The sequence below is a fragment of the Eubalaena glacialis genome, chromosome X (assembly GCF_028564815.1).
Source record: "Eubalaena glacialis isolate mEubGla1 chromosome X, mEubGla1.1.hap2.+ XY, whole genome shotgun sequence".
Classification (NCBI taxonomy): domain Eukaryota; kingdom Metazoa; phylum Chordata; class Mammalia; order Artiodactyla; family Balaenidae; genus Eubalaena; species Eubalaena glacialis.
In genome coordinates this window covers 100,943,323-100,970,066 of record NC_083736.1, presented here as the reverse complement: position 1 = coordinate 100,970,066, position 26,744 = coordinate 100,943,323, and the positions used below count along the sequence as shown (strand labels likewise).

General features: G+C 41.6%; 1 protein-coding gene across 2 annotated transcripts; it reads right to left on the bottom strand.

Moving 5' to 3' along the window:
- Positions 1-16,364: 16,364 nt before the first annotated feature.
- NXT2 (nuclear transport factor 2 like export factor 2) lies at positions 16,365-22,575 on the bottom strand. Of its 2 annotated transcripts, XM_061178404.1 has the most exons (5): positions 22,440-22,575; positions 22,233-22,317; positions 21,172-21,258; positions 19,416-19,560; positions 16,365-18,517 (listed from the first exon to the last, which is right to left on the bottom strand). In XM_061178404.1, exons 2-5 carry the CDS (start codon positions 22,245-22,247, stop codon positions 18,336-18,338), a joined length of 429 nt encoding a protein of 142 aa, XP_061034387.1. In that variant the 5' UTR covers positions 22,248-22,317; positions 22,440-22,575; the 3' UTR covers positions 16,365-18,335. The 2 variants fall into 2 exon arrangements, with proteins under 2 accessions (XP_061034387.1, XP_061034388.1); XM_061178405.1 differs by lacking the exons at positions 22,233-22,317; positions 22,440-22,575 and adding an exon at positions 21,504-21,973.
- Positions 22,576-26,744: the final 4,169 nt, after the last annotated feature.

Below are 26,744 nucleotides of genomic sequence, written 5' to 3'. Positions count from 1 at the left end.
GAGATGTGCACAATTGGCTCTCCTGAGCCAAATTGACGTTATCACTGGATCTAGCTCTTCTCACACTGCTGGGTCCTTGGGCTGACTTGTTGGGACAAGCAATGGGGTTTATGGTAGATGATGCCAGAGGAGGAAAGCTCAGGATTCGTATGGGGGTTTAAAAAGTTTCCGGGGAAGAGGATTGAATTATGGGGAGTAAAAGACAGCCTCTGGCTTCTCAGGGTGGAGAATGCTGAGAAAGGCATGGTAAGTTCTTGACCCTCTTGCAGAGAGAGGAGAAACATGTGATAAGGTTAGAGAACTGTTACCATTTTTCTGTGGAGATTTGGAGAGGGGGACTGTGGGATGGAATCATGTGAGCAGGTGAGGATCAAAAAAGTGCCAGGGAACAGAGTACAGCCAGGGTCTGCCAGCCAACCTGGGGCTCATGAAGAGGACTTGGAGTACGTGCTTCCCTCCATTTTTCTGTTTTTGTCATCAAATTGGGAAGGTAGAGAGGGATGTGGAGTGTGGGAAGGGGGAACGCTGAAAATTTTGAGAGAAAAAAAAGGTAGGATCGTGAGAACTTTGAGCGCTGCACCCATTCCTAGTAGGCCAGGCAGGACTAATGGTAGAGTGGCACTTTAAGGTGTTGGCAGCTGCATGGAAAAGAAATAGATTCACTAAAAAAATGATGCAGGTGAACTTGTTTACAGAACAGAAACAGACCCACAGACTTAGAGGGTGGGCTTGTGGTTGACAAGGGGGAAAGGTGGGGTGGGGGAGGGATAAATTAGGAGTTTGGGATTAACATATACACATTACTATATGTAAAATAGATAATTAACAAGGACCTACAGTATAGCACAGGGAACTCTACTCAACACTCTATAATAACCTATATGGAAAAGAATCTGAAAAAGAATAGATACAGTATATGAATATAACTAAATCACTTTGCTGTACACCTGAAACTAACATAACAGTGTGAATCAACTATGCTCCAATATAAAATAAAAAATTGGAAAAAGAATTAGATTCAGAAAAATCTTCATGAGATTTGGAAAGTCAGGAGGTAATGCCTGGAAGCTCATCATTTTGCCATCTCCCCTGTGCACTGCCCACCCCCCTGGCAAAGAAGTAAGGAGATGTATATGTTAGCAAATTGCATGTAGCAGGAGAGGGAATGCTTCCCTAAAGCTGGAAAAATATTAATGAATGTTTAGAGTGGTCTGGGAATAAATAGGCTTGGGGGTCTCAGGCTGGAGCTAGCTGGGTTCCAAGAAATAATCGGCTCAATTCTTCAGGTGCAGTCCAACTTCTTCCCACCAGATTTCTCACCTTGCAACTTCAGTCTTTCTCCATAAGGCTAGTGGGACTACAGGTGAAGATGCTTCCTCCAGACCAATTAAATCAGAATCTTCGAGAAAGGGCCTGCCACTGACATATTTTAAAAGCTCTACGGATGATACTAATGTGCAGCCAGGGTTGAGAACTACTGATGCAGTGAAATGGTGGAAAGTTTATGCCAAGATGAACTATTATAGAGTGAGTCTCAAATAGCTATTATATTTTGGTTATTTTATGAATAGTATCTGGCTCATGGTCACTTAGAAGACCAGACAGGGTTAGGTCTTGTAGTCTGGGTGCAGAGTTTCTCATACCTAGTGTAAATTGTGTGGAGCCTGGAGTTCCTGAAGATCAAGAGAGAAGGCAAAGATGGGGAGTATGGGACACAGGGAGGTGGGGCATCAGTGAAGTGGTGGGTACTGATGTGTTCAGACCCAGCAGGTTTGATTTTAATACACGAGTTCATTGCAACCAACTCTCGTCTCTTTCAGGTATGGACTAGGTATGGCTTAGCAACTGACCAGGGGCAGTATCTTCTAGTCTCTTCACTCCTGCCAAGGGTGCTAAGGCAACCATCACATAGAAAGCAGGACATACCAGGGGAAAGTCTCTGACAAATCTCATCAAAGGCTACGTGGAGAAAGGAGCCCAGGAACAAATTTGAGAGAATTATAAATGTGGAGATTCCTCTATTGTGCTAAGGACTGAAAAGAGGTTGAAAGGGAAGCAAAGCACTAAGAGGAAAAATTAGTTTGTCATAAGTGGCATATGCGATGTGTGAAAAGAGAGTAGCCCTGGACAACATCCCAGATCATTTGATATTTTAGTGAACATTCTAGGACGATGACTGTCATACATCAGAAACATATTAGAGAACTTTTTATTAATGCTTTATATCTGTATGTATTAATTAGGGATCTCAGCCTCTAGCTATGATGGAACATTTTGTTGCAGAACAACACATGAGAGGAACTTGGAAAAGCCATCTATTTGAAGACATAAAGAGCTGCCAGAAAGGCAGAACTTGAGAATCTGAGATCTTGGAGAGAAGGAGACCACAGGGAGGTAAGCCACTGCTTTAACTCCTAGGGAGTTTGTTGACTCAGTGCGGGCAAGAAATTTAGAATCTGGACCTTGTTCTCTGTCAAAAAGCAGAAAAAGCAGCGGAGATTTCAGAAACCTCATGGAGCTGAGGAGATAAAAATTGATTTGGAGCTGCCAAGGGACCAATATCCCAGACTGAGGTGAAGCACATCTTAGCCTGTCACTCAGTGCTTTTTTGACTCAAGATATTTGCCAAACTCCTGAGCTGCAGAGGCCAAGAAGCTAAGGAATTAAGTAGAAAGCCACTGAAATGTAGACTGGAGTTTTCAGAAGTTCCATGATACTGAAGCGGAAACCATTTAAGTTCAGTACTTGCCAAGGAGGGAGAGCCATAGTAGACCCTTCAAGCTCTAAGTTACTAAAGGGCTACACCATACAAATGAGAGGGAACCAGGGGAAGACTGAGCCTTGCAAACACTGAGACTCAGCCTCAAGTCAGCTTAGTCCCTGATTGAGTTAACATGAGTTCTGTCCTCCCACAGCGACTATTAGAGGAGAGGGTGACCCTCTCTAGAGAAAGATAGCATAATTATGTATACAACTTTTCAAATACAATTTCCAGGATTTGAATAAGAAATTAGCAGGTATACTGAGAAACAGGACCAAAAGGAAAAAAAAAGACAATAGAAACAGACTCAGTGACCCAGACATGGGAGTTGTCTGACATGGACTTTGAAAATAAGTGTGATTACTATGTCTAAGAAAACAGGTGAAAATGTGGAGAGCATCACCAGAGAACTAGGATCCACAAAGAAGAATCACGTGGCTATTCTAGAACTAAAAAATACAATATATAAAAACAAGGAATCAATTGATGGGTTAATAGCAGATTGGACACAGAGGAGATGGATGAACTTAAGGATCAGATCAGTTGAAATACTCAGGTTGAAATTTGGAAAGCAGAAAAAAAAGGATTGAAAAATATAGAACATGGTGAAGAAGTGTAACACATGTGTAGTTGAAGTCCCAGGAGGGAATGGGGGGAGAGGAACTGATGCAAAAGCAATATTTGAAGAGATAATGATTGAGAATTTTCCAAAACTGTTTAAAGATATAAAACCACAGACTCAAGAGCACTACAAACACCAAGTATACATAGAAAGCCACACTTAGACACATCATATTCAAATTTCTGAAAACGAAACTAAAGAGAAAATCTTAAAACCAGCCAGAGGGGAAAAAAAGAGACATCATTATGTTCAAAGGAGCAATAAGTTATTAGCTGACTTCTCAACAGAAATAATGAAAGCCAGAAGACAAAGTGCTGGCTGTAGTACTGAAAGAAAATAACTGCCAATCTTGACTTCTATACATGGTAAAAATATATTCAAAAATGAAGGCAAAATGAAGACTTTTCCAAACAAACAAAACCTGAGAGAACTTGTTGCAAGCAGAGCCACACTAAAAGAAATAAAAGCCATTCTTTGGTAGAAACAAAATGATCCCAAAGGAAACCATAGGAATGCAGGAAGGAATGAATAGCAGTGGAAAGGATAAATCTAAATAAACAGCAACTTATCAAACAATAAAAATAATATCTTGTAGAATTCAAAATAATATGTAGAAATAATTTAAGTACATGATGACAATAACAAAGTCAGAGGAATGGGAAGTGGAGGTAAAATGTTCTAATACCCAGCTTCCATCTCATAATCTAAGATGGCTTCTCCAGCTCTTACCATCATATCCATATGTTCCTTCCCTTTAAAGGTATTTCTCAGAAGCTTACAGTATCACCTCTGCTTTTACTCCAGTCACATGACCTCAACTTAGCTGCAAGGGAAGTTGGGAAATGTAGTTTTCAGCTGGGAAGCCAAGTACCTAGCTAAAACTTGAGGTTTCTATTATTTAAATAAGTGAAGAGTATATATTGGGGATCAACTATCAGTTTCTGCCATGTTACACTGGGGTCTGTGTACAACTGATTTGCAGAGGCGTTAAGATTTCAGGTTGTGGGCAGACTGCAAGCAAGCATATATGATGCCAGTGGACAAACTAGTCAATGACTATTTTAGACTTTTTGGGATTCTAATATGCCCTTTATATTACACACAGATACTATCCTGGAAAGACTATGATAACAGTGTCAGCCATGAATTAATCCTAAACTGATCATTGTTCCATTGGATGGGGATGGAGGATTGGCACAGAGATCAATGGGTAGTGTTAGAGCAATAGTCAGTGGTGGGAGGAAAAGAAAGAGCCTTGCTGGTGGGGAAGATATGCGTTTACTCCCCAGACATAAGAGTTCTTCTCGTGGGAATGAGAAGAACTATCACTAATGGATGGTCCATTTGTAGGGTACTATACTGTCCCTTAGACGGATAATGGAAGTAGATATTATAGCCTAAGAAAGAAAGCCCCAGAGTGCTGAGGGAAGTGTTTTGGGGGATGGAGAAATGCTAGAACTAATTAAGGGGTTGCTGTTTGAACCAAAATGATCAAGAATATCCAAGAAAAAGTTGACAAGTAGACTGGATGCAATCGGTGGAAAATGTTGCTCACCAAGGAGCCCATTCAGGAGGGACCCAGAGGATCCTAGGCAACACGCTGGTGGAATCCCTACTCCTCATACTAGCAAGAGAGATGACACCAGCTTCACTCACTATTTCTTTACATTCAGGGGGAAGACCAAATTGCCTTGTTTCAGAAGGAGCTAGATGTGAGGTGAGGGCGTCACGTGTAGGCAGCTACCTTGAAAGGTAGGTTCTAAGTTGCAGATTGCGATGGCCCTGGCAGTCCAACATAACACCGGGAGCCAGAGAAAGCACTCTGACACATCCCTCCTCTGAGTCAAGGAGAACAGGGCCAATTACTTGCTTAAATGAAGAGAGAAGGGAAATAAGGAAAACAGGGAGAAAATAAAAATATAAGTTCCTACCTCAAAAAAAATTACCCTTCTACAGAGCTTAAAGAGGGAGGTATAAATGGAACTGACCACCCTAAACACAAGAGACAACTTCAGGATGAAATGAGAGGGGAGGTGGTAAAAAATGAAGACAAGTGGGAAATAAAGAGGAGGGACTTCTAGGGGCCATGTGCTGTGAACATGGTACTGGTCAGAAGGCAGCTTAATGAAAGCACCAAAGTAAAGTATCTCATCATCCTCTGGGATCTGAGGGTATTCAAGCCTCTGAGGAAGAGCAGAATCTTCACAGTCATGAACTGAGCAGTCTGGCAGGAGTGTTGTTATGGAGTGCAACAGTAGGGTCACATGAGTAAACACATATGTAACCACAAAGTGTGATATTTCTTATCAAGAAAGAAACAGAGTGGTATGATCGTGAATACTTGGGGGGCATACTTTAGCCAGAGTGGTCAGCGAAGTCCTCTCTGAGGAGGTGCCAATTTTAGCTAAGCTCTGAACTTTGAGAAGTCAACCCATTCAGATTGCGGGCTGAAGGGTTTAGGAAGAGGGTGGAGAAAATGCAAAGGCCCTGAGGAAGGAATGAGCTTGGCATATTCAAGGAAGAGCAATAAGGCCAGCAGCTGTAGCAGAGTAAAAGGGAGAGTGGTAGGAGGATAATTACGGAAAGACAGGTTGGGGCCAGATCTTGCAGGGCCTTGCAGGCCATGGCAAAGAATTTGGAGTTTATTATAAGGGCAACAGGAAGTCACCCCCCCACCAATGGTTTTTTGGGGGAAGTAATATAATCTGATTTTCTGTTCCAGAAGATCACTCTGGCTGCTGTGTGTAGAATGGGCTCTAGTGAGGCAAGAGTAGAAGCAAGAATACCACTCTAGAAGATACTGAAACGGGTCAGGCAAGAGATGGTGGCATGGTGGCTTGGTCTAGGGTGAAGGCTGTGGAAACTGAGTAAAGTACAGTTGATTCCCATTATTCATAATAGTTATGTTCTATAAAGTTGCTATGAACACGCATTAATAAAGATTGAACTCTTGCTCCTAAAGGAAATGCAGGGTTAGGTTCCGGCAAGCCTTTGGTCATAACATTTTTGTCAACTGATGAATACATAACTTTGTGTGTGTTTTGTTTAAAGAGACCTTGTTTAGCATATATTATATTATTGGTTCATTCACATTGAACTCATGGCCAACAGCACATGAGTTATAGCTCATGGCAGAACAAAGCTTACATAACACTGTATTTTCTCTGAAAGGCACATCACAGCCTTCTTGCACTTAGCAACACTAGAAAGCACTTCAGCACTACACTTGGGGGCCAGTTCAAACAGAAATTATCAGCAAAAAGCACAAAAATGTGAAAGTGTGGCACTAAAATAGACCATGAAAAGGACATTTCATTCTGTCTACAGAATGAGAACTTAAAAAAGGAAGGCAGAGCATTGTCTTGTTTGACCTCAGCTGGGAATGTGCACATTGATTGAACTACAATTTCACCATTCTATGCTAGTATTTTTAAAAATATTTTATTTATTTTAGTTATTTAATTTTTTGGCTGCGTCGGATCTCAGTTGAGGCATGCAGGATCTTTCCTTGTGGCACATGCTCTTCGCTGTGGTGCGCGGGCTTCTCTCTAGTTGTGGCATGCGGGTTTTCTCTCTCTAGTTGTGGTGAATGGCTTCTGTAGTTTGTGGCGCATGGGCTCTCTCGTTGAGACACACGAGCTCAGTAGTTGTGGCGAGCAGGTTTAGTTGCCCTGCGGCATGTGAGATCTCAGCTCCCTGACCAGGGATCGAACTCGTGTCCCCTGCATTGGAAGGCAGATTCTTTACTACTGGACCACCAGGGAAGTCCCCGTTCTATGCTAGTATTAAGTTGGGGGTTACAAATGCATTTTAGCAAGTAGGCAAATCCACAAATATGAAATCTGTGAATAGTGAGGATCAGCTACACATGTTTTTGAGATACATTCTATAGAGCAGCGGTCCCCAACCTTTTTGGTTCCAGGGACCGGTTTTGTGGAAGACAATTTTTCCACAGACCGGAGGCGGGGGATGGTTTTGGAATTATTCAAGCACATTACATCTATTGTGCACTTTATTTCTATTATTGTTACATTGTAATATATAATGAAATAATTATACTACTCACCATAATGCAGAGTCAGTGGGAGCCCTGAGCTTGTTTTCCTGCAACTAGATGGTCCCATCTGGGGTGATGGGAGACAGTGACACCCGACGTGTGTTGCTTATGTCCAGTCTATTCTGTAAGATGCAGCTTAATTGTCACTTGCCACTCACTGATAGGGTTTTGATATGAGTCTGCAAACAACTGATTTATTATAGTCTCTGTGCAGTCAAACCTCTCTGCTAATGATAATCTGTATTTGCAGCTGCTCCCCAGCGCTAGCATCACCGCCTCAGCTCCACCTCAGATCATCAGGCATTAGATTCTCATAAGGAGTGTGCAACCTAGATCCCTCGCATGTGCAGTTCACAGTAGGGTTCGCGCTCCTATGAGAATCTAATGCCGCCACTGATCTGACAGGAGGTGGAGCTTAGGTGGTAATGCGAGCGATGGGGAGTGGCTGTAAATACAGATGAAGCTTTGCTCACTCGCCCACCGCTCACCTCCTGCTGTGTGGCCCAGTTCCTAACAGGCCACGGACCGGTATCGGTCTGTGGCCCGGGGGTTGAGGACGCCTGTTATAGAGGGAAACTGACGGGACTTCATGGTGGATTGAATGTAGGAAGTGAGAGTGGTGTCAAGGTGGACTCCTAGGCTTCTGAATGAGCAACTAAGTCAACAGTGGTACCATGCACAGGGGAGGGGCAGGTTTGTAAGGAGATGGTGAGTTTAATTTTGAACATGATAAGTTAGATATGGTGATTATCCACCCAAGAAGGGATGCCAATCGACAATTCAATATATGAGACTGGAGCTCAGAGGACAGGTGTAAGGGAAAGACAGGTACTTGGGAGTGGACAGCATATATTATGCTAATGAAACATCTGCCCTTCCTCTGTCCAGAGTTGTATTCCAAAGCTTTTCAGCATCGTCGGAGAATGAAGGAAAACTGGTGCCTTTGCTTCCTAATCATTTGGTTTCTAACCTAACTTCAGAAAAAAGTGGTGGTGGGTGAAGATAGCTCACTTCTCCCCAGGGCACAGATTGGCAGGAAGGTCCATTATGGGAATCATGAACTCAGTGCTTGCTGCCCAGTTATGTCTTTGATCCTTACATGCATTCTCCTAAAGTAGGAATACAAAAATAGATCTCTACCTTACAGCATATACCTAGTGAAAAAAGTTTAAAAAAATCAGATGAATCTAAACTTTATAAAAGCCCAAGGAAAACAGATATCCCCAAACCTATGTAAGCACTTGAAGAAAATATGAGAGGCTACATTTATAATTTGGGGGTAGGGAATACTGTCTTAAGTATGAACATCAGAAGTTAAAAAAGAAAAGAGGGGCTTCCCTGGTGGCACAGTGGTTGAGAATCTGCCTGCCAATGCAGGGGACACGGGTTCGATCCCTGGTCTGGGAAGATCCCACATGCCGCGGAGCAACTAGGCCCGTGAGCCACAACTACTGAGCCTGCGCGTCTGGAGCCTGTGCTCCGCAACAAGAGAGGCCGCGATAGTGAGAGGCCCACGCACCGTGATGAAGAGTGGCCCCCACTTGCTGCAACTGGAGAAAGCCCTCGCACAGAAAAGAAGACCCAACACAGCCAAAACTAAATAAATAAATAAATAAATAAATAAATAAAAAGAAAAGAGTACCATGTTTGACCAGATAAAAAACATAAAACGTCCGCATGGCCAAAGGTATAAACAAAGTAAAAAGGTAAGTGACAGAAAGGAGAAAACATTTGTCACGCATGTAACAAAGGGTTAATATCCACTTTCTCTAAAGGACTCCTATAAAAATCAACAAGAAAAAGAAAAAAAAACTTCAGTGGAAAAACAGGCAAAGGACATGAAGTGGCAGTTCACAGATCAAGCACTATAAATTGTCATACTCACTAATGCTTAACCTTGACTGTTCATTTATTGAACAAATGTTTAGTGAGAAGCTACTACATGCTAAGCACTGTAATAGCTTCTGGAGATTCAGCAGTGAACAAAATATACAAAGTCTCTGCCTTCTTGGAACTTACATTCCAATGAGTGGAGTCAAAGAGTAAAAACTGAGATATATAATGTATCAGTGGTGAAAAATGCCCTGAAACAAAATTAAGTGGTGAAGGGTGATAGAGAGTGATGTGGGAAGTGCTTTTTTAGAAAGGATGGTGTGATGGTTAATTTTATATGTCAACTTTACTAGGCCATGTGGTGCCCTTATATTTGGTCAAACATTATTCTGGGTGTGTATGTGAAGGTCTTTTGGATGAGATTAGCATTTGAACTGGTAGACTAGTAGACCAGATTGCCCTCCCTAATGTAGGTGGGCATCATCCAATCAGTTGAAGGCCTGAATAAGACAAAAACGTTGAGTAAGAGGGAACTCCTCCTGCTAGCTGTTTGAGCTGGACATTGGTCTTTTCCTGCATTTGAACTCAAACTGAAATGTTGGCTCTTCTTGGGTCTTGAGCTTGCTGGCCTTTGGACTGGAACTTATACCATGAGCTCTCCTGGTTCTCAGACTTTCTGACTTGGACTGGAACGATACCATTGGGTCTCCTGGGGCTCCAGCTTGCCTACTGCAGACCTTGGGACTTCTCAGCCTCCATAACTGTGTAAGCCAATTCCTTATGTCCTCTCGATAGATAAATAGATAAATGGATAGGTAGATAAATAGATGGATAGATAGATACTAACAATGCTATCTGGGCCATACACTCCCAATCCCCAGCCTTCTCCTCCCCATCCTCCATCTCCCTGCCTCTGCATTCTAGGCCTGGGCAGCCTAAGTATCTCTCCATCTCCTCTTCAACTCCAACCCTCACAAGGCCAAATGTGATTGGCCAGGACCCCAAGCCTTCTGCCCAAGTGGCTGTGGAGCCTCTCCCACCACAGGCTGGGTGTGGGGCTTTGCAATGAGTCCTCGTCTCCTTCTTTTTCCCCCTTGCCTGTGGAAGTTTCCATGGCAACGGTCAAGCAGGCTACTAGGATATTTGCCTGAGAAGCCACCAGACGCTCACTCTCAAGATTGATCAGTGCTTCAGTTCGGCAAAGGACAGGCAACAAAACTCCCTGGGTCAGTTTGGGTTCTCCAAGAAGCAGATGCTGAGAGGGTGATAGGAATAAAAGAGGTTTATTGGGGGTTAACACTTGTGAAAGATAAAGAGGGAGGAAACAGCGTTGGGCAGGGAAGTCTCCAGATATTGATATGTATCTGACCCTCGTGAGAGGAAAGAAGGAAAAAAGCAGAGTTGGGCAGGCCTGTGATGTGGATCTGAAAGTCTCGGCCAATCTAGGGGAGAGCTGCAGAGGAAAGATAGTCCATTAGAGAAGTTCTGCAAAGGGTTGAAATGGCCAGGCTTTAGCATCCTCGCTGTGTTCAGTCATTGGCTAGAGGCTGCCCCAGAAGAGCATGGCCTCAGCTCAAATACTGCAGCAGATCCTGCAGGCACTGTAGCTGGGGTCTGTCAGGTAACTGTCTTCCTCACAGCTGAAAGGCAAATTCTTTCCTTTTTTTTTTTTTAAATAAATTTATTTATTATTATTATTATTTTATTTTTGGCCGCGTTGGGTCTTCGTTGCTGCGCGTGGGCTTTCTCTAGTAGCAGCAAGCGGGGGCTACTCTTCGTTGCTATGCGTGGGCTTCTCATTGCAGTGGCTTCTCTTGTTGCAGAACACTGGCTCTAGGTGCGCGGGCTTCAGTAGTTGTGGCTCACGGGCTCTAGAGTGCAGGCTCAATAGTTGTGGCGCACAGGCTTAGTTGCTCCATGGTACGTGGGATCTTCCCGGACCAGGGCTCGAACCCACGTCCCCTGCATTGGCAGGCGGATTCTAAACCACTGCGCCACCAGGGAAATCCCGGGAAATTTTTTCTTGAAGGGTGAATTGAGCCACGTCCCTAGCTGCCACAACCTCTAACCTTTTCTAACCACCAAGAAAACAGCCAGCATGGTCCTATCTAGGCAGATCAGCCTAGATAATTTGAGGTAACACCTTGTGACACTTCCAAGACAGGGCTTGCAACCTGGACTGGTTTCCTCTACCTTACAAGGAGTGGGGGTGAAAGGGGGTCCCATCTTGTACTGCTGTATTTTCCTCTCCAGATATTAGCCCAAGCTTCACCCTCAATTGAGATATATATAGTGAATATGCTTCTCCATGTTTACCTTTGGCTCTAGGAGCCTTCCGTCCAGGAGGTAAGGAATAAGATGTTGACAAGACGTATGATGAGTGGGCCATATATACACCGAGTGTATGGGCAGCTAAGTCTCCCTCAGGCTTGGCTCTAAGAATGTACAGCACAGCAATTATAGCAATCGCTACTGTTGGTGAAGTGCCTGTAATTCTGATATCATGATGGTTAAGAATCATAAAGGCCTGGTTTTGAGTCTGTCTTTGCCACTGAGTGGCCTTGGACAAGTGACTATCTCTCCAAGCTTCAATTTCCTCATTTGCGAAATGGTCATGACAATAATACTTATCTCATAAGGCTAATTTGAGGTCAAATGAGATAATAATGCATGTGAGGTGCTCAGCATAGCTGGACACATTTAAGTGCTTAATGATGGTCGGCTATATTATTACTGTGTACCAGGCACAGTACAGCTGTATCTAATTCGGGTCTCACAATAACCTTGCAATGTAAGTATTATTATCTCCCTTTTATAGATGAGGAAGCGGAGGCTCTGGTGGAGGATTAGAAACTTGCTGAAGGATCACACAACTAGCAATTGGCAAGTCTGCAATTCACCTCCGGGTCTCTGACTCTAGAGTCCAGACCCATTAGCTCACACCAAACTACCTTCTAGAGTTTTCTTTGGCTACTGCCAAAGGGCCTCTGCAGGCTCATAAGCAGCATGGGGCAGAAATGGGGTTTGGGAGTGTTCTCAGCCCACTGACAACTAGGTGAGAGAGCAGTAGTGGAATGAAAACCATTTATCACAGTGAACAGGAGTCAAAAAAACATATAATCAGTAAGCTATTTGGGTGGTTGTATGCTGGGCTAATTTATATTCCATGATAAATGATATATATGAGTTCGGCTTCTGCAAAGTATAGTTTGAGGGGCACCAGAAGTCCCTCTGATCTTCAAATCAAACTTCTCCCATCCCTCACACACAAAATACATGTCTGAAGAGTCAAGATTAGTAAGCCATTCCTTTGAGTTATGGTATTGTTCCAGCTGCTTCCAGACAAAATACAACCCCAAGAGACAAAAGCCAAACATCTCCATGGTGAGTTTATGAGTTAACAAACTTAACTTGAAAGCAGAGGGTGGGGACTGCGAGAATGGTTCTTAGGGCAAGTAGTTTGGGTGGGATGGGAAGGGGGATTTGAGGGGATGGCAGGATAGGGCCAGAGTTTGAAACTGGGGGATCTTGGGAAGCATAACAACGTAGGGCCCCAGAAGGTTGGGAGAAAGGGGCACATGGAAGAAGGAGGCCCCCCATTACTAGTTTTGCCACTGGTCTCCCAGGGATTTGTAAGTATATGTGTGTGTGTGTGTGTGTGTGTGTGTGTGTGTGTGTGTACACACACACATACATATGTATATATGTATATTTTAGCTGCAGTTCTCATTCTAAGATGTAAGGGCTTCCTTAACTGCCGTGCAGTGATTATAAATTTCCTATCCAAGGGAGGCTAAATTTTCTGGTTTCTCTCTCCCACTTCCTCCCCTTTTACTTTCAGTTGTTTGGAAGGCAAAATTTATGCAACTGCCCCTCCGCCTCCCCCCAGCTAATTTCTCTTCTGGTCCCTTCTCCCGGGCTTGCCTTTTGCACAAGCCACATCCAGAGCCAATGAATGAGGTTGGACCTGGACCACTGGGAGTCCTGGGTGCCACTGATGGACAGATGAGCTTATTAGAGAAATCGTTCCCAAAGGCACTTTCAGAATTGACACAAAATGGTGGGGAAAAGAGCAGGCTGGCCACGTCAGGCAGCTCGGGGCTCCAAGGCGGACTGCAGCACCTGCACTTGGTAAATGTTGCAGATTCCTCTTGCTGATATCCTGCCCTTGAGTAAGAGAACTGGAATCAATAATGTTCAGGCCCATTTTTTTTTCCCTTTACAGAAAGACCTCTCAAAAATACATCTGTGAATTGCTATCCTTTTTTTTTTTTTAAATACCCTGAATCTCCTTTTACAGTTTTGTTTCTTTTTTTTAAAGCCATCTCTATCTGTATCGATCTAATCTTAGGCTTTTTGTGGAGCTGGTTAAGTCCTGCAAAGGCAGTGGCGAGATTTAAAATAAGTGTCTGGTTGTGGACAGCAGTCTGGATCAATTGATTTTCACCTAAAAGAAACAGAATTTGGGGAGAGGGAGAAGCCAATCGCCAAGCAAAAAAAAAAAAAAAAAAAAAAAAAATAGAACCATTGTATTTGTGTAGCACTTAGCACTTTTCAAAATATTCTCCCATTTGTTGTCTTATTTGATCCTCACAACCTCCTGGTGGGCCAGATTGGGCAAATCTCCATTCAACAGCAGAAGACAGAGGCCCAGAGTGCGTGACTCACCTAGGGTCACAAAGCAACATCAGGGACACAACAGCCTTAGAATACAGGTCTCCTTTGGGATCAGGACCAGGATTTACACCTTAGAGCCCACCATAGCCTTTTTTTTTTTTTTTGGCCATGCTGTGCGGCTTGCTGAAGCTTAGTTCCCCGACCAGGGATTGAACCCATGCCCTCGGCAGTGAAAGCTCGGAGTCCTAACCACTGGACCGCCAGGGGATTCCCTACCGGGAGGGTTGAATACAGATGTTTGGGGTGTCCAAGGAGGGAGGGAAAGAGAAAAAAACATATGAAATTCACTTAAAATAGGCTAAAATACAGTGCACGTGGTATGAAACCATATTCAAAAATGGTTCTGCTGGAATGCCTTCTCAGTTCTCTGCTTGCACATCTGAAATAGGGCAGCCTCCTTCCTGTTTCAACTTCATTGCCACACATCCTATTCCCAGATTCTGCCTAAAGACTAGCCTAAACAGTTGCTTTCTTAGCTTTGAACTTCGGGTACAAGATAAGGAATGGGAGGAAAACAGGGCTGCCCTTCATGGTCCTCCACAAATACGACATGCCTGAGAGGAATTTTTTGATCTTTTCTAAGCCAAGGTGACATCACTGACACGACACTACTTTTTAGAAGCTGACCCTACCCGCCCCACCCACTAGAAAGTGATGGTGAAAATATTATGCTTCCTCTATTTTCATGCTTTCCAAACTGCTGGTACAATCTATTAGGAAGTTGTAAAAATCAATTCAGCAGGCTATGAACAGCATTTTTAAAAATTAATAAAATGAAGTAGAAAATGGTAGAAACACATTGCAAGTAGTAAGCATGAGTTTTATTTTTGATATATAATTTTTATTAGTTTGTTATATGTACATGTATTTGTATTTGTATACTGGGTTGCGACATTTTATGCTTCTTACTGTGGGTTAGAGCAAAACTTTGAAAACCACTGATCTAGAGGGTATATATACTTCAACCCCAGATGTAGTCTGTATCCTAAGACCCTCCATCTGACACATTATTCCAACAATATTCTACAGTTTTTTAGTGCTTCTCTAGGAAGCAAGACTGATGTATAGAGCCCACTGATGATAGTCACCGAGCAATTTTTTATACAGAAAGATGCATTTGACAAAGAAGGGCAAATATTTAATAGAATACAGCAGAGTTTGGTAGCAAGTGTTTTGATGAAATATTTTTATTGTAGAGACAACTGTTAAGTAAATAAGCTAAATATGCCCTACCAACTCCCCCTAAATATGTAAGGTTATGTTAAAGCACATCCATGCTTATCTTTTCTATCCTATATTAAATCAAATTATAACCAAAATCAGCAAATGAAGTCCCCTAACAAATTTCCTACATTAGTAATTTCGGGCAAGTCAATCCAGCAACATTCCAGAATAAAAGAACTCACGGTACCTTCTTGGCTTTTATTTGACTTCTTGCTCCTTTCCCAAACAAACACTGCATTTACCCTTTAACCTCATTGGGAGTATCTTTTTAGACACACTACATACATTACTAGGAAATTTCCAAAAACTAGGAAAATGCTGATTCCAATTCACCAAAGCACTTACATGCTTAAATAAGGTCTGCAGCTCTTCCAGCCTTATGAGCTAGACATGACATGCAAATAACTTGGTGACAGAGTTTGTCATGAGTCATTAGCCTCTTAAGCTTACAGTCTTTTACTTCCACTAATGCCTACAGATTTACACGTAAGTAGATTCCTAACCATTTTCATCTAGGCAAAATTCATGACTGTATTTCATCAATCTAAGATGCCATCAATTGTAAGACTCATCAGTATTTTACGTACCACTGAGAAAAGAAAAAAGGCCAATTAAAGTATGCTTTAGCATCAGTTTAAAATACACCAATTTCAGGGATATTAAATTGTGAAAAATACGTGCCTCATTGAAGAGATGAAATACAGGAGCTGATTTTAAAGGCTGTTGCCTCTTCTCACTCCTCAAGTGTCTGTTGACATATTTTTAATGTAGAATTAAAGTTAATGGGACCATTTTTTTTTTCTGAAAATGAACTTTTGGTTTCACTGCCTTCTGGATATAGTATTTTGGCTAGTTTTTCAAGGTTAAAATTTCCAACATTTTACCAAAAACGTCGCTGTTACTTCAAACAAACAGGTGATCTCAGAAATGTGAATATTTGGTAGGAAAAGAGGAAGAACGAGGTAGACTAGAGAAAAGACAAAGTCTAAGTTGTCAACCATTGTTTTCAACATTCTAACTTAAATTTTTTTTTAAAACGTTATATTGTAAAAAGGAACAACCAACTGTTCTGGAGCCTTAAAAAAATCAAGAGACCTTAAACCAGGCTTGAGAAAACTCTTACAGGGCAAATTTTATTTTATTTTTTTCAAGTTACAAAAATATGTCCATGTCAAAAATACAGTCTAGTCCATATAAGAGTAGTTCCAGCCATTTAAAAGTTATATAGAGTTTGGAAAAAGCAATTAATTTACAAGTCTTAAAACACTGAATTCATGAACAGTATACAACCACTCAATTCAGTTATTGCTTGTTATACGCAGCTTTTACTTGAAACTGTTCCTCTTAAGGGAAAGGGCAATATTTGGGCAATCTGACTGTTGCTGCTAAAGCTGTGGTTTTAAAAAGCCAATACAAAATTAGAATAAACTTACTTTGAGTAAAATATAATGTGTAAATTTTAGTCAGTACTAAAAGAGGGTAGGAAGGTGTGGTCTAAATTTTAGTTCCATCCCCTTCTCCTACTTAATTCTATTTTGCTAATATATCAGAAATGTAATGTGTAGTTTGAGACAAGAGTAAATGAATCACCAATTTTCAAATTAAATGACAAGAAACATTAACTTTGAGTTGCAATGTAGAAACAAAGCTGGCACACCTAGTGTAAAAACATGAAAACAATAAATTCAAGAAGGGAGAAACATTTAAAGCTTAACCAAAAACCAAAGCTAGATTTCTTTCTCTTTAGATGTTGAGACATAAAATAAATCAATTGGTTCTTCTGAAGTTTATGGGCTTATGAAGATCTGCGGTTCTCTGTTTTCTCTAAAAACACAAAGTGTTAGCCACATAACAGGAACATGTTTTGTAACAGATTTGCTCAATGCCATATGAAAGAACAAATCATGAGATTAAATAATTTTAACTTTAAGTAGTAAAAAGACCATGCAGTTGACAGTGTAAACACAGAGAACAAATCACTCACTTTGGGGGTGGGTAGTACATAGGAGACTTTTGGCCTGAAGTTCACATGGAAGACTTAGAAGTTAAGGGTCCCAAAGAGGGAGTGATGGCTTTGTTTCCAACTTTCCTGTCAGACCCTGTTGCAGGGTCAGGCTTATTGCTGACATTTTACCCCCATAAGTTTTTGAATAAACTGAGACATATACTAGTGATGAGTATGAGGTGAACTGGAAAAACCTTTAAAAATAATTCTTAGAACAAAAGTGGCCTTCATGACCATTTGGTTACGATACTTATTACTTTAATGACTCAAATCCTAAAATTAGGCTACATTTTTAGGAGGTAGAAAACAAGTACCAAAAGTGTACCATTTGGCCACCCCGCCTTGCTTTTGGCCAACCTCGGATCTCTACACTTCTCACTACTCATTCTCCCATTAAAGCTCTTAGTACTACTACGATTCACTATCTAAAGTTACAGACCTGGAGCTGCCAAGAAAAAGCTTTCTTAAGAAGTTTTGCTTTTAAGCCACTGAGTGTATCTAACATTCAGGTATCAATCGAGAACATTTTACGCCTCTCTAGTAGATTAATTCACTTAAGAAAACATGGCAACATAAAAAAAAAAAACACCTACATTACTTAACATAAAAAGACTACTGAACATCTCTACATGCCATTCTAGTATGTCAGAGTAGTTATGTAAACCTAAATTAGTAATGTGTTCACTGAACTGATTTGAAAAAGCCTCATATTTAAACTGCATTACCAGTGTTTACCAAAAATAGGTACATGCTGTACTACAAAATTAACCTAATAACAAAAAAAACACTCCACTTCCTCCCAGAGAGTTACATTGTGCTGATATCCCATAGACAGTACTATAAAAGGATTTTATTTTTGCAATACACTGGGCTCACAGTGAGTATATTAGTACAGAGACCATGGGTTTAATGTTACTGTAACAATGTCATTAGTGAAACGTATATAAGGCATGTAGAAAACTAACATTAAAGCTCTTAAGGGCAATGATCTAAACTGGCAGCTGCTAGAAAAGGTGCTGCTAGGAATAAAAAATATTAAAGAAATTTAGTTTCAGCACATACTAGTTTTTAGTGCTTCTACAATGCAATGAACTATTTCTTATAAGTTTCTACTGCTGGAACTAATGGACCAAAAGAGAATGGACTTTTGCCCCCTTTAACTACTAGCCCAATCTTGAAAACGGAAGCAGTCGCTTGCAATCTTCCACACGGTATTGTTAGGAGTAGACTGAGCGGTCAGCAGGAAGTTCTGGTTGAAGTAGTGTTGTCTGTTTCCATCAAACTTCACAGTTCCACTGGTCACCACGAGAACTGTAGTCTGGGCCTGAGTAGCTTGCTCTTCACCCACACAAAAATAGAGAAGAGGTTGGATGCTCTCTCTAAGTAAGCAGATTTTCAGGTTTAAACTACACTGCCTAAAATTTAACACTAAAAAAAGCTTCATAAACTTTCTTTACTTTGCACATTATCTTGAGCATGTGCACCCAAAGCCAGAAAACTCAATAATCATTTCAAAGATACTAACATTATTTTCAGTCCAGAAAGATTTTGGGTGCTCTAAAGTTTAAAAATAAAAAGCTTATATCTAGAATAGGACCATTTGGTTGCTGTATTTATTAATATTTCATTGGGTTTCTAAAAGAGTTTTGTCGTATTTTGCTTCTTAAGCTTTCTTTTCAAGAACCATAAAGGAAAAAAATAATCACACTCAACTACTACTTAAGATGCTTAGGACCCCACCTAGAGGTTAACCTTAGAAACTGCATCAATCTACTACCTTGAATCAAATTCTGTCTTGCCAAAAGTCATCCTTTCACATAACAGAGTGAATTTCTGTGAAATTTTAATAGGTTGTAAGATAATAAAACACATTAATTAATAAGAGATAAGGTATAATTTTTCTCTGGAGACATTTCAAGGTACAGAAGGCAACAATTTACTTAGGGAAAATAGTCGTTCCTCTCCATTGACAAAAATCATATTAAGGCTCAATTTGTCACATGACTTTTACTAAGCCATAATCACTCAATCCACCAAAACCTACTAGTGGTCCTCTGGAGAGAGATACACCTAAAGGAAGACCAAAAGTTTGATTTGACAGCTAAATTCTTCGTATTTAATTTGCTCAAAAAAGTAATTATTTCTACCACTGAAAGTCGCTAGCTGCTTTTGGTGTTAAAGTTCACTGCTCACTAAAGGAAAACAAAGGAAGTATCTTAAAAGACCATGATCTTACCATGAACTGGCTGGCAATCTAGCATGTTGACCTGAAACTCACTAGAAGGCAACGTGTCAAAAAAATTAGTTAGGGCTTCCAGCCCTGTTACAACATTTCCATTCCATATTAAAGTGGCCTTGTCCAGATACAGCCTGGTTAGTGCCTAAAAAGAAAGAAAAAAGAAAAAAAAGGGAAAGTTTTTTGTTTCTGGGTAAGTATTTTATAGAAATGGCTTGAAAGGTTACAGGTAGTATCTAAACATTTTTATTGTTCTTCCTCCATCTCTCCTTCCCTTGCCCCCTCTCATGGGAAGACAGTGTCAACAAGGTATGTGCCTTATAACGTTGGCCTTAAATAGACATTATCCTGCTTTTAATAAACTAGGCAGCTAGCTAAATACTTTTTTTTTTCATATTTCACTTTAGCCACACTGAGAAAACTGTATCAAACTGGAAGAGAGTTTTTTTTTTAAGTTTTGCTCTCTGTATTAAAATAAATTAAATGATCACAGGTTTCAAGCCCATGCAGCCCCGAACTAGTTTTAATCTCCCTCCCTTTTCTAATTCTGTGAATTAACAAACTTGTCAATCAGGCCCTACCTGTACACTTCAATCCTAGTGTTTATATACATGTGAGTTATTTAATGTTTGAACCATTTAATGTTGTATGTGTTAGGAAGCATTCATTCCTTTTACCACTATGGAAATAGCATATTTAGTTCAAAAGAATCAGGAGTACTTGCTAAAGCAGAGTCTTGGATAAGTCAAGTAAGTTAAAGCTCAAATAAGGCAGAATTCAAGAGTTAATTAACGTTTTAGTCCCAGGAGTCAGTCACAGGAATTTAGTGTGTCACAGGACACATTTGCTTAGCTCTAAAATTTAACTTGGATTAAAGGGCCAACACACATCTGGACTCTGGAAATGAACTATGTTTCCTTTTTTTTTTTTTTTTGGGCCACTTTGTCTTTGAAGGCACCAAGGCACAATAAACGTCCATTGTTACATCGCTTGCCCCTGTCCCTTGTCATCAAACGTCAGTATCAAGAACTTTTTAATCTTCTGCCTTAACAAAATAGTTTTTAAGATACTAACTTCTGTACCTACAGCGTAGACAAAGTTCTCTAAAACATAGTCTTATTCCAATAAGAGACCTAGGCAAGACTCTCGAGCACATACTGAAATAGTTACTTAGAAGATATGGCTCAGGGATAAATCACAATGAAAAAAGCTGATGAAGTCAGAACTTGCTCTGCTGAAGACTAAAAGTATCCAAGCCATGCAGATTCTGTTTGTGAGTGCCAGCTACAGCTGTGCGCTTTAATTGAAAATTATCAATTAATATATGAATTTAAAGGGGCAAATCAGGGAACAGTCCCTGTAATGCAGACCCCCTTCACTAGCATTAATACTATTTTAACCATATTGGTTATACAATGGAAGGAAGAAAATGCAACATATTTCAGTAAATATACGTTGGGTCCCATGATAAGTGCAGTAGTTAAATTCCCATTTACCACCCTAAAAATAAAATGAGGTTAAGAGAGGTTAGCAACTTGCCCAAGGTCACAGAGCTTGGCAAACACAAAGCTGGGGTATGATTCCAGAGTCCACACTTCCATAATGCGATACCAACCCTTCCTTAAGCAATGTGCTTTTAAAGAACACAGCAATCACTTATGCAAGTCAGATGAATGGCTGGCTCAGGAAAAAAAAAAAGAAGAAGAAGAAAGAAAGAACTGGTATTTAATAAAGAGAAGTAGTCTATAACACTCACCCGTCTTCTTTTGTCCATTGTCTCATAGTAAATATTGACAAATTCCTCAGCAGCTTTGCATGCCTGATCTACGTAAGTTTTAAAATCCTACAAGAAAAATTTCATTAAAGTGTACATGACCACCCCTCCAACCCCTCACAAACACAAAATCACCAACAAAAGCTGATGATTTATTTCAATCACTTTGTAGCTCCATACACAGTCCACATTCTTCCACATAAATTTGGACATTTTTAACGTTAGGGCTCAAGTTTCCAATTTTCATTATTTTTAAGGACGTTATCTTTAGAACATATTCATCCTTGATTAGTCAATTTCACTTTTTTTCTTACCTTAAATATAAATTTAAAATCTTTGCTTGGCAACTGGTACTTTAGGCTTCCAGTATTTTACAAAACATTCACCTTAATAAAAATTATGCGGTCTGAACCTTAAAAAAAAAAAAAAAAAAAAGACGGGGCGGGGGGCGGGCGCGGATTGCCATTGAATAAATTAGGAAACAAGCGAGAAGTTATTCGAAAGTAGTTGAATGGGAAAAAAAATTGGATAAGTTCAATGAACTTGTTTGAAAAGCTAGGTACTTAGGAAACGTCCTCACATTACGTAAAAATTCACCGGCGTTTGTAAAGGATTTTAAAACCGAAGCAAAGAAATGCTGTTGCGGTTTTCTCCTTCAGGAAGATTAAGTACTTTCTTCCCCAGCCATTTACCAGCCCAGCCTATTATTTGAATTAAGAACTAGTTTCGTTTCTGTCTCAGGCAACTGCAAGTTATTTAGATCGAGAAAAGATTACAAGCCATAATCAACAGACCCCAACATTCCGGACTCTCGCTAGTTCCCATCTCAGGGTCCTTTCCAGGCTCGGAAAAGCGACTGCACGGCCCTGGAGGTGGGGGGTCGGGGGGATAGTGGGGGCTGCAGAGAGCGGGCCCCGCCCCCGGCGCCTGGCGGGCCGGACACTGATTCGCCGCTTGACCACGTGACCAGCAGTCAGCCCGCCCCAGAACCCCTCCCCTCAGCCGCCCGCGGCCGGGCACCCTGCCGCGGCCGGGGCACTCACCATGGGCATGGCCATCGGGCAGCAGAAAAAAGGCTTTTCCGGCACTGACGGCTTCGCTACGCTCTGTCGCGTCCTGCTCCCTTGGCTGCGGGATGATCAAATACTTAGGAAGACAGAGAAACCCGCCAAACCCACAGAATTCTCTGCCCGCCCATTCTCTCCCGGAAGCAACTCGGTCCGCTGTTAAAAGCACCCCGATGTACCAACCTTAAGTTCAATTCTCTTCAGTTCCGACCGTACCCTCCCATCCGCCTTATGTATTCACTCATCTGATATTTATTAACTTAGTTTGGAAGAAAAAAACACTCCGCTTTTGTAGCTGGACAATTTTAACAGAAGTATCCATTTCTCCAACGTGCCCAAGGACAGCAAAAAAAGACCTATTTAAGGCGTCCAATGGGGAGACTTCTTTGCTCCAGGAGGTGGGGCCAGCGAGGAACGCTAGGAGACCTACCTGACCTGTAGCTAACCGGAAAAAAGGGTGGAGCTTGGGGAAAAGCGTGCAAGCGTACTGCGCATGACTGGTAGACAAACGGCTTAGAGTTCTGGAACCTTCTGGTAAAATCTTCACCGAATTAAACCCCAGCATCTCAGTAGTAGTCCTAAAATCATTCACTATTTTGATTTGGCACTATTCTGTGGAAAAGGTTCGTTTAGTTCTATTCTGAAAGGTCTTGCAGACCTCAAATGAAGATTAGTCTCTAGGGCCATTCACCACCTTCCACAACGCACCCTCGAAAAATATTCAAAATTTTACTGAGTGGTGACCGCAAGCAAGGTACTTTTCTAAGCATTTGAACCCCGTATTCACTTCTTACAATAACGCTATGAGGTAATCATCTCTGTTACACAGTTAAGACACAGAGTGATTAAGTAACCTGCTTAGGGTCACAAACTAACTGGGATTCAAGCTCAAGCAATTTAACTACCACTACAACCGGACTCTACTCCCCAGCGTCCTTCAAAACCGGTCATCTCAAAGTCCCCAACAAATCCGATATCTCGATGGCCTTACCACCCGTGGCTGGTGTGTGGCTCCTCAGAAACATGATCACTCCTTTCTTGGAGTCCTCCTCTGTCTTCTTGAGGCTGGTCCCTCCTGAATCTTCTCATACTTGAATCTGAATTTTCCCCGGCCTCTCCTCCGCTTCGTCCGATTCTAACGGCTGCAACTTCCCAGCATGCCCTACGTGCTGCTCTGCGCCCCTTTTACTTGCGTCACTTCCGGTGGTGTCTCCCACTTAAAACCTCACTCCTCTGAGGTGGTCTCAGTCGCTACTTGTTTGCTACTGAGTTTCAATACATCGCCAGCACTGCCCGCCACCTCTTCTCTGGGCTCCAATTCAAAGTATTGAATTTCCCTAAGCATGAACACTGGAACGCACTACAGGCTTCTCAAACTCGGGGAGTCCAAAATTTAAACGCATTATTTCCCCTGCACTTGCAATCTTCTGTATTCTTTCAGTCATCTATGCTTGAATTCTTGGAATTTTTTTTTGGTGTCTCCCCCCCCATCATCATAATTCATTCCTTCATTCAACAAATATTTATTGAAAGCATACTATGGGCCAGGCATTGTGCAAGGTTCTGGATATACAGTGGTGAGCAAAATAGACATGATCTATACCCTCATGAAGCTCACAGTGTAATTGGGAGTCATAGACAATAAACAAAACAATGAATTACAGAGGAGTTCCAAGTAACTTGCCCAATTCTGCCCATTCTTTAAAGAAATTCTCTCTCTCACTTCCCTCTTTCTCTCTCTCCTCTATACACAAACTTTGACTTTGATTGCTCTATTCTCATTTTTCCAAAATTCTCCTAATCTTCTAAAGACCTATCTTGGGCTGGTCTCAGTTTACCCTTCCAGACTTCTCTCCCATTATTCACCAACACTGGCAAAGTTAATTGCTGTTAAACTACTGTTTACCAAAAGTGACTCATGTTTACACTTTACAGGTGATTGCCTTTCTTGATTGAGAGCTTAGAATGTGTCTGGATTTATTATGATTTCATTCAATCCTCACAACCCCTGGAGAGGGAAATATTATCTACATTTTTAAGAATTTAAACTGAAGTTCACAGAGGTTAAGTAAGTTGGCCAAGATGACGCAGCTAGTGGAGCTGGGATTTTAACTCACAACTGTCTGATCCCAGAATCTTTGTTCTTAGACACTTTGCTATTCATGCATTTGCTTATACTATGCTTATTTTGGAATGTTTATTCCTTCCATTTACAACTGCCTTTCAGGGACCAGGGCAGGTACAGCCTCCTCCATGAAGCCTTCCCTCATTTCATGTCCCCAGAACCCCAGAAGATGTGACCTGTCCTTTGGCTATGAGGAGTGGCTATTGGTGTGGGGCAATAGTGCTGGGGACTAGAGGAGCGTTGGTAGTACTGAAAAGGGACAACTGAGCTAGAGGTAAAGGGAAGGCTTAGAGTTTTGCACTGAATGTTTGCACAGAATTTTGTGCACTTTTATTGATGTGCTACAAGGATGGGAGGTTGGGTAAACTGATAACATGAAACCAAGCAGGTCCCTGAGGGGCTTTCCTGGGGACAGAACATCCTATGTCTCCTGCCTCTTGTTTGTAGAAAAGCTTTAGCATCCTAGGCCTTCCCTGAGTTATTTTTTAAAAATATTTATTTATTTATTTGGCCACATCGGGTCTTAGTTGCGGCACGTGGGCTTCTCTCTAGTTGTGGCATGTAGGTTTTCTCACTCTAGTTGTGGCGTGCGGGCTCCAGGGCACGTGGGCTCTGTAGTTGTGGTACATGGGCTCCAGAGCGCATGGGCTCTGTAGTCTGCGGCAGGCAGGCTCTCTCGTTGAGGTGTGCGAGCTCACTCTTTGTGGCGCATGGGCTTAGTTGCCCTGCAGCATGTGGGATCTTAGTTCCCCGACCAGGGATCAAATCTGCGTCCTCTGCATTGGAAGGCGGATTCTTTACCACTGGGCCACCAGGGAAGTCCCCCTTCCCTGTGTTCTAAAGAACAAATTTAATCAGAGAAGTAAAGAAACAAAGGAAAACAGTCAAGTAAGACAAAATAATAAGAATGTAGCCATAAAACAAAGTCAAAGGCCTTTAGTTCCCCCTTAGGGGCTATAGATAATATCCTGAGTTGTTTTGCCGATACTAAAACCCCCATCAGGTAGAAGAAGTTAACTGCTGACCACCAACATGTAGACCCCAGACCAGCTGGAACCAGAAGTTTGATGATGTTGGTGTTGACTTCCAAAATACCACCGAGTTACCTCACCACCAACCAATCAGAAGAACGTCCATGAACTGATCGGGCACCCTGAGACCCTCTCCCTGACCTTGCCTTTAAAAACCCTTCCCTGAAAGCTATCGGGCAGTTCAGGTCTTTTGAGCATGAGCTACCCATTCCTGCTTGACCCTGCAGTAAACACTGTACTTTCCTTCACCACAACCTGGTGTCAGTAGATTGACTTTGCTGCATGTCGGGCAAATGGACCCATGTTTGGTTTGGTAACAAACACAAAACGCACTGTTGGGCTCTGGTTGGTCAGAGCAATGAATTTAAACCATATGAAAACTATGTTTGGGGGGACAAATGGGAACCAGGTGAATAAGACACAGAATTGATCTTCACTAAATAACTGCACATGTGCAAAAAGTGGGGAGAGTGATTAGGAAAGGTGTGAAAGGGCTTTTCTTGGAACATAGAATGGCATCTTGGTTAAGTAAATTGTTGTTGGCACCAGTTGGGTTTAGATCCTGGCCATGCCACTGAGCAGCTCTGTGACCTTGACCAAATTACTTAACCTCAGTCTCCCAATCTATAAAATGGAAATAATAATATTAATACATATTTCATAACATTGTTGTGAGAATTAGATGAGTCAGTGCCTGGTGTACAGTCCCTGCTTGAGGAATATTATTTTCCTACCCATGGCAGAGATTATGCAGCCAGCCCCCTATTTGAGAGTACGAAGTTGGGACAGATTAGATACATTTTGGTGTGTTGAGAGGCATCAGTACAGTTCAGGAGATGGTTGGGGGGTCTGGAATAGCAGACTGTAGGAGCAATAAATTGGGTTGATTAGGATTGCTGTGGCTATTCTGTGCAACCATTTCTCCTCGTCAAGTGTAGACCTAATGGAAATAAACCTCTTTGGAGTTACCAATATCCCTATCTCAACCTTCACCTTGCTCTTGACTTGAGAAGGACTAGTCTAGACCAATCAGGGAAGTGATCTGAGCAGTCAGTCTCTTCTTCTCAGGTCTCTAACTGGCAACCAGACTGTTCACATTAAGTCTCCTGCTCTACCGACTAAGTTAGCCAGGTTAGCCTTTGGCCTGTTCACATTAAATAGTGCTTTTAAAAACAACTTTATCGAGATACAATGCATATCGACCATTTAAGGTGTAGAATTTGGTGGTTTTTAGTATATTCACAGAATTGTACAAGCATCGCCATGAAATTTTAGAACATTTTCAATGCCCTGAAAATATATCACTTTCCCATTAGCAGTCATTTCCCATTC

Excerpts from the sequence above, each read along its gene's own strand:
- NXT2 (XM_061178404.1), bottom strand. Across the intron at positions 19,561-21,171 it reads CAATGGACAAAAGAAGACGG|GCACTAACCAGGCTGTATCT; the intron begins GTGAGTGTTATA and ends CTTTCTTTTTAG. Across the intron at positions 18,518-19,415 it reads AGATTGCCAGCCAGTTCATG|AGCAAGCTACTCAGGCCCAG; the intron begins GTAAGATCATGG and ends GTGTGGGTGAAG.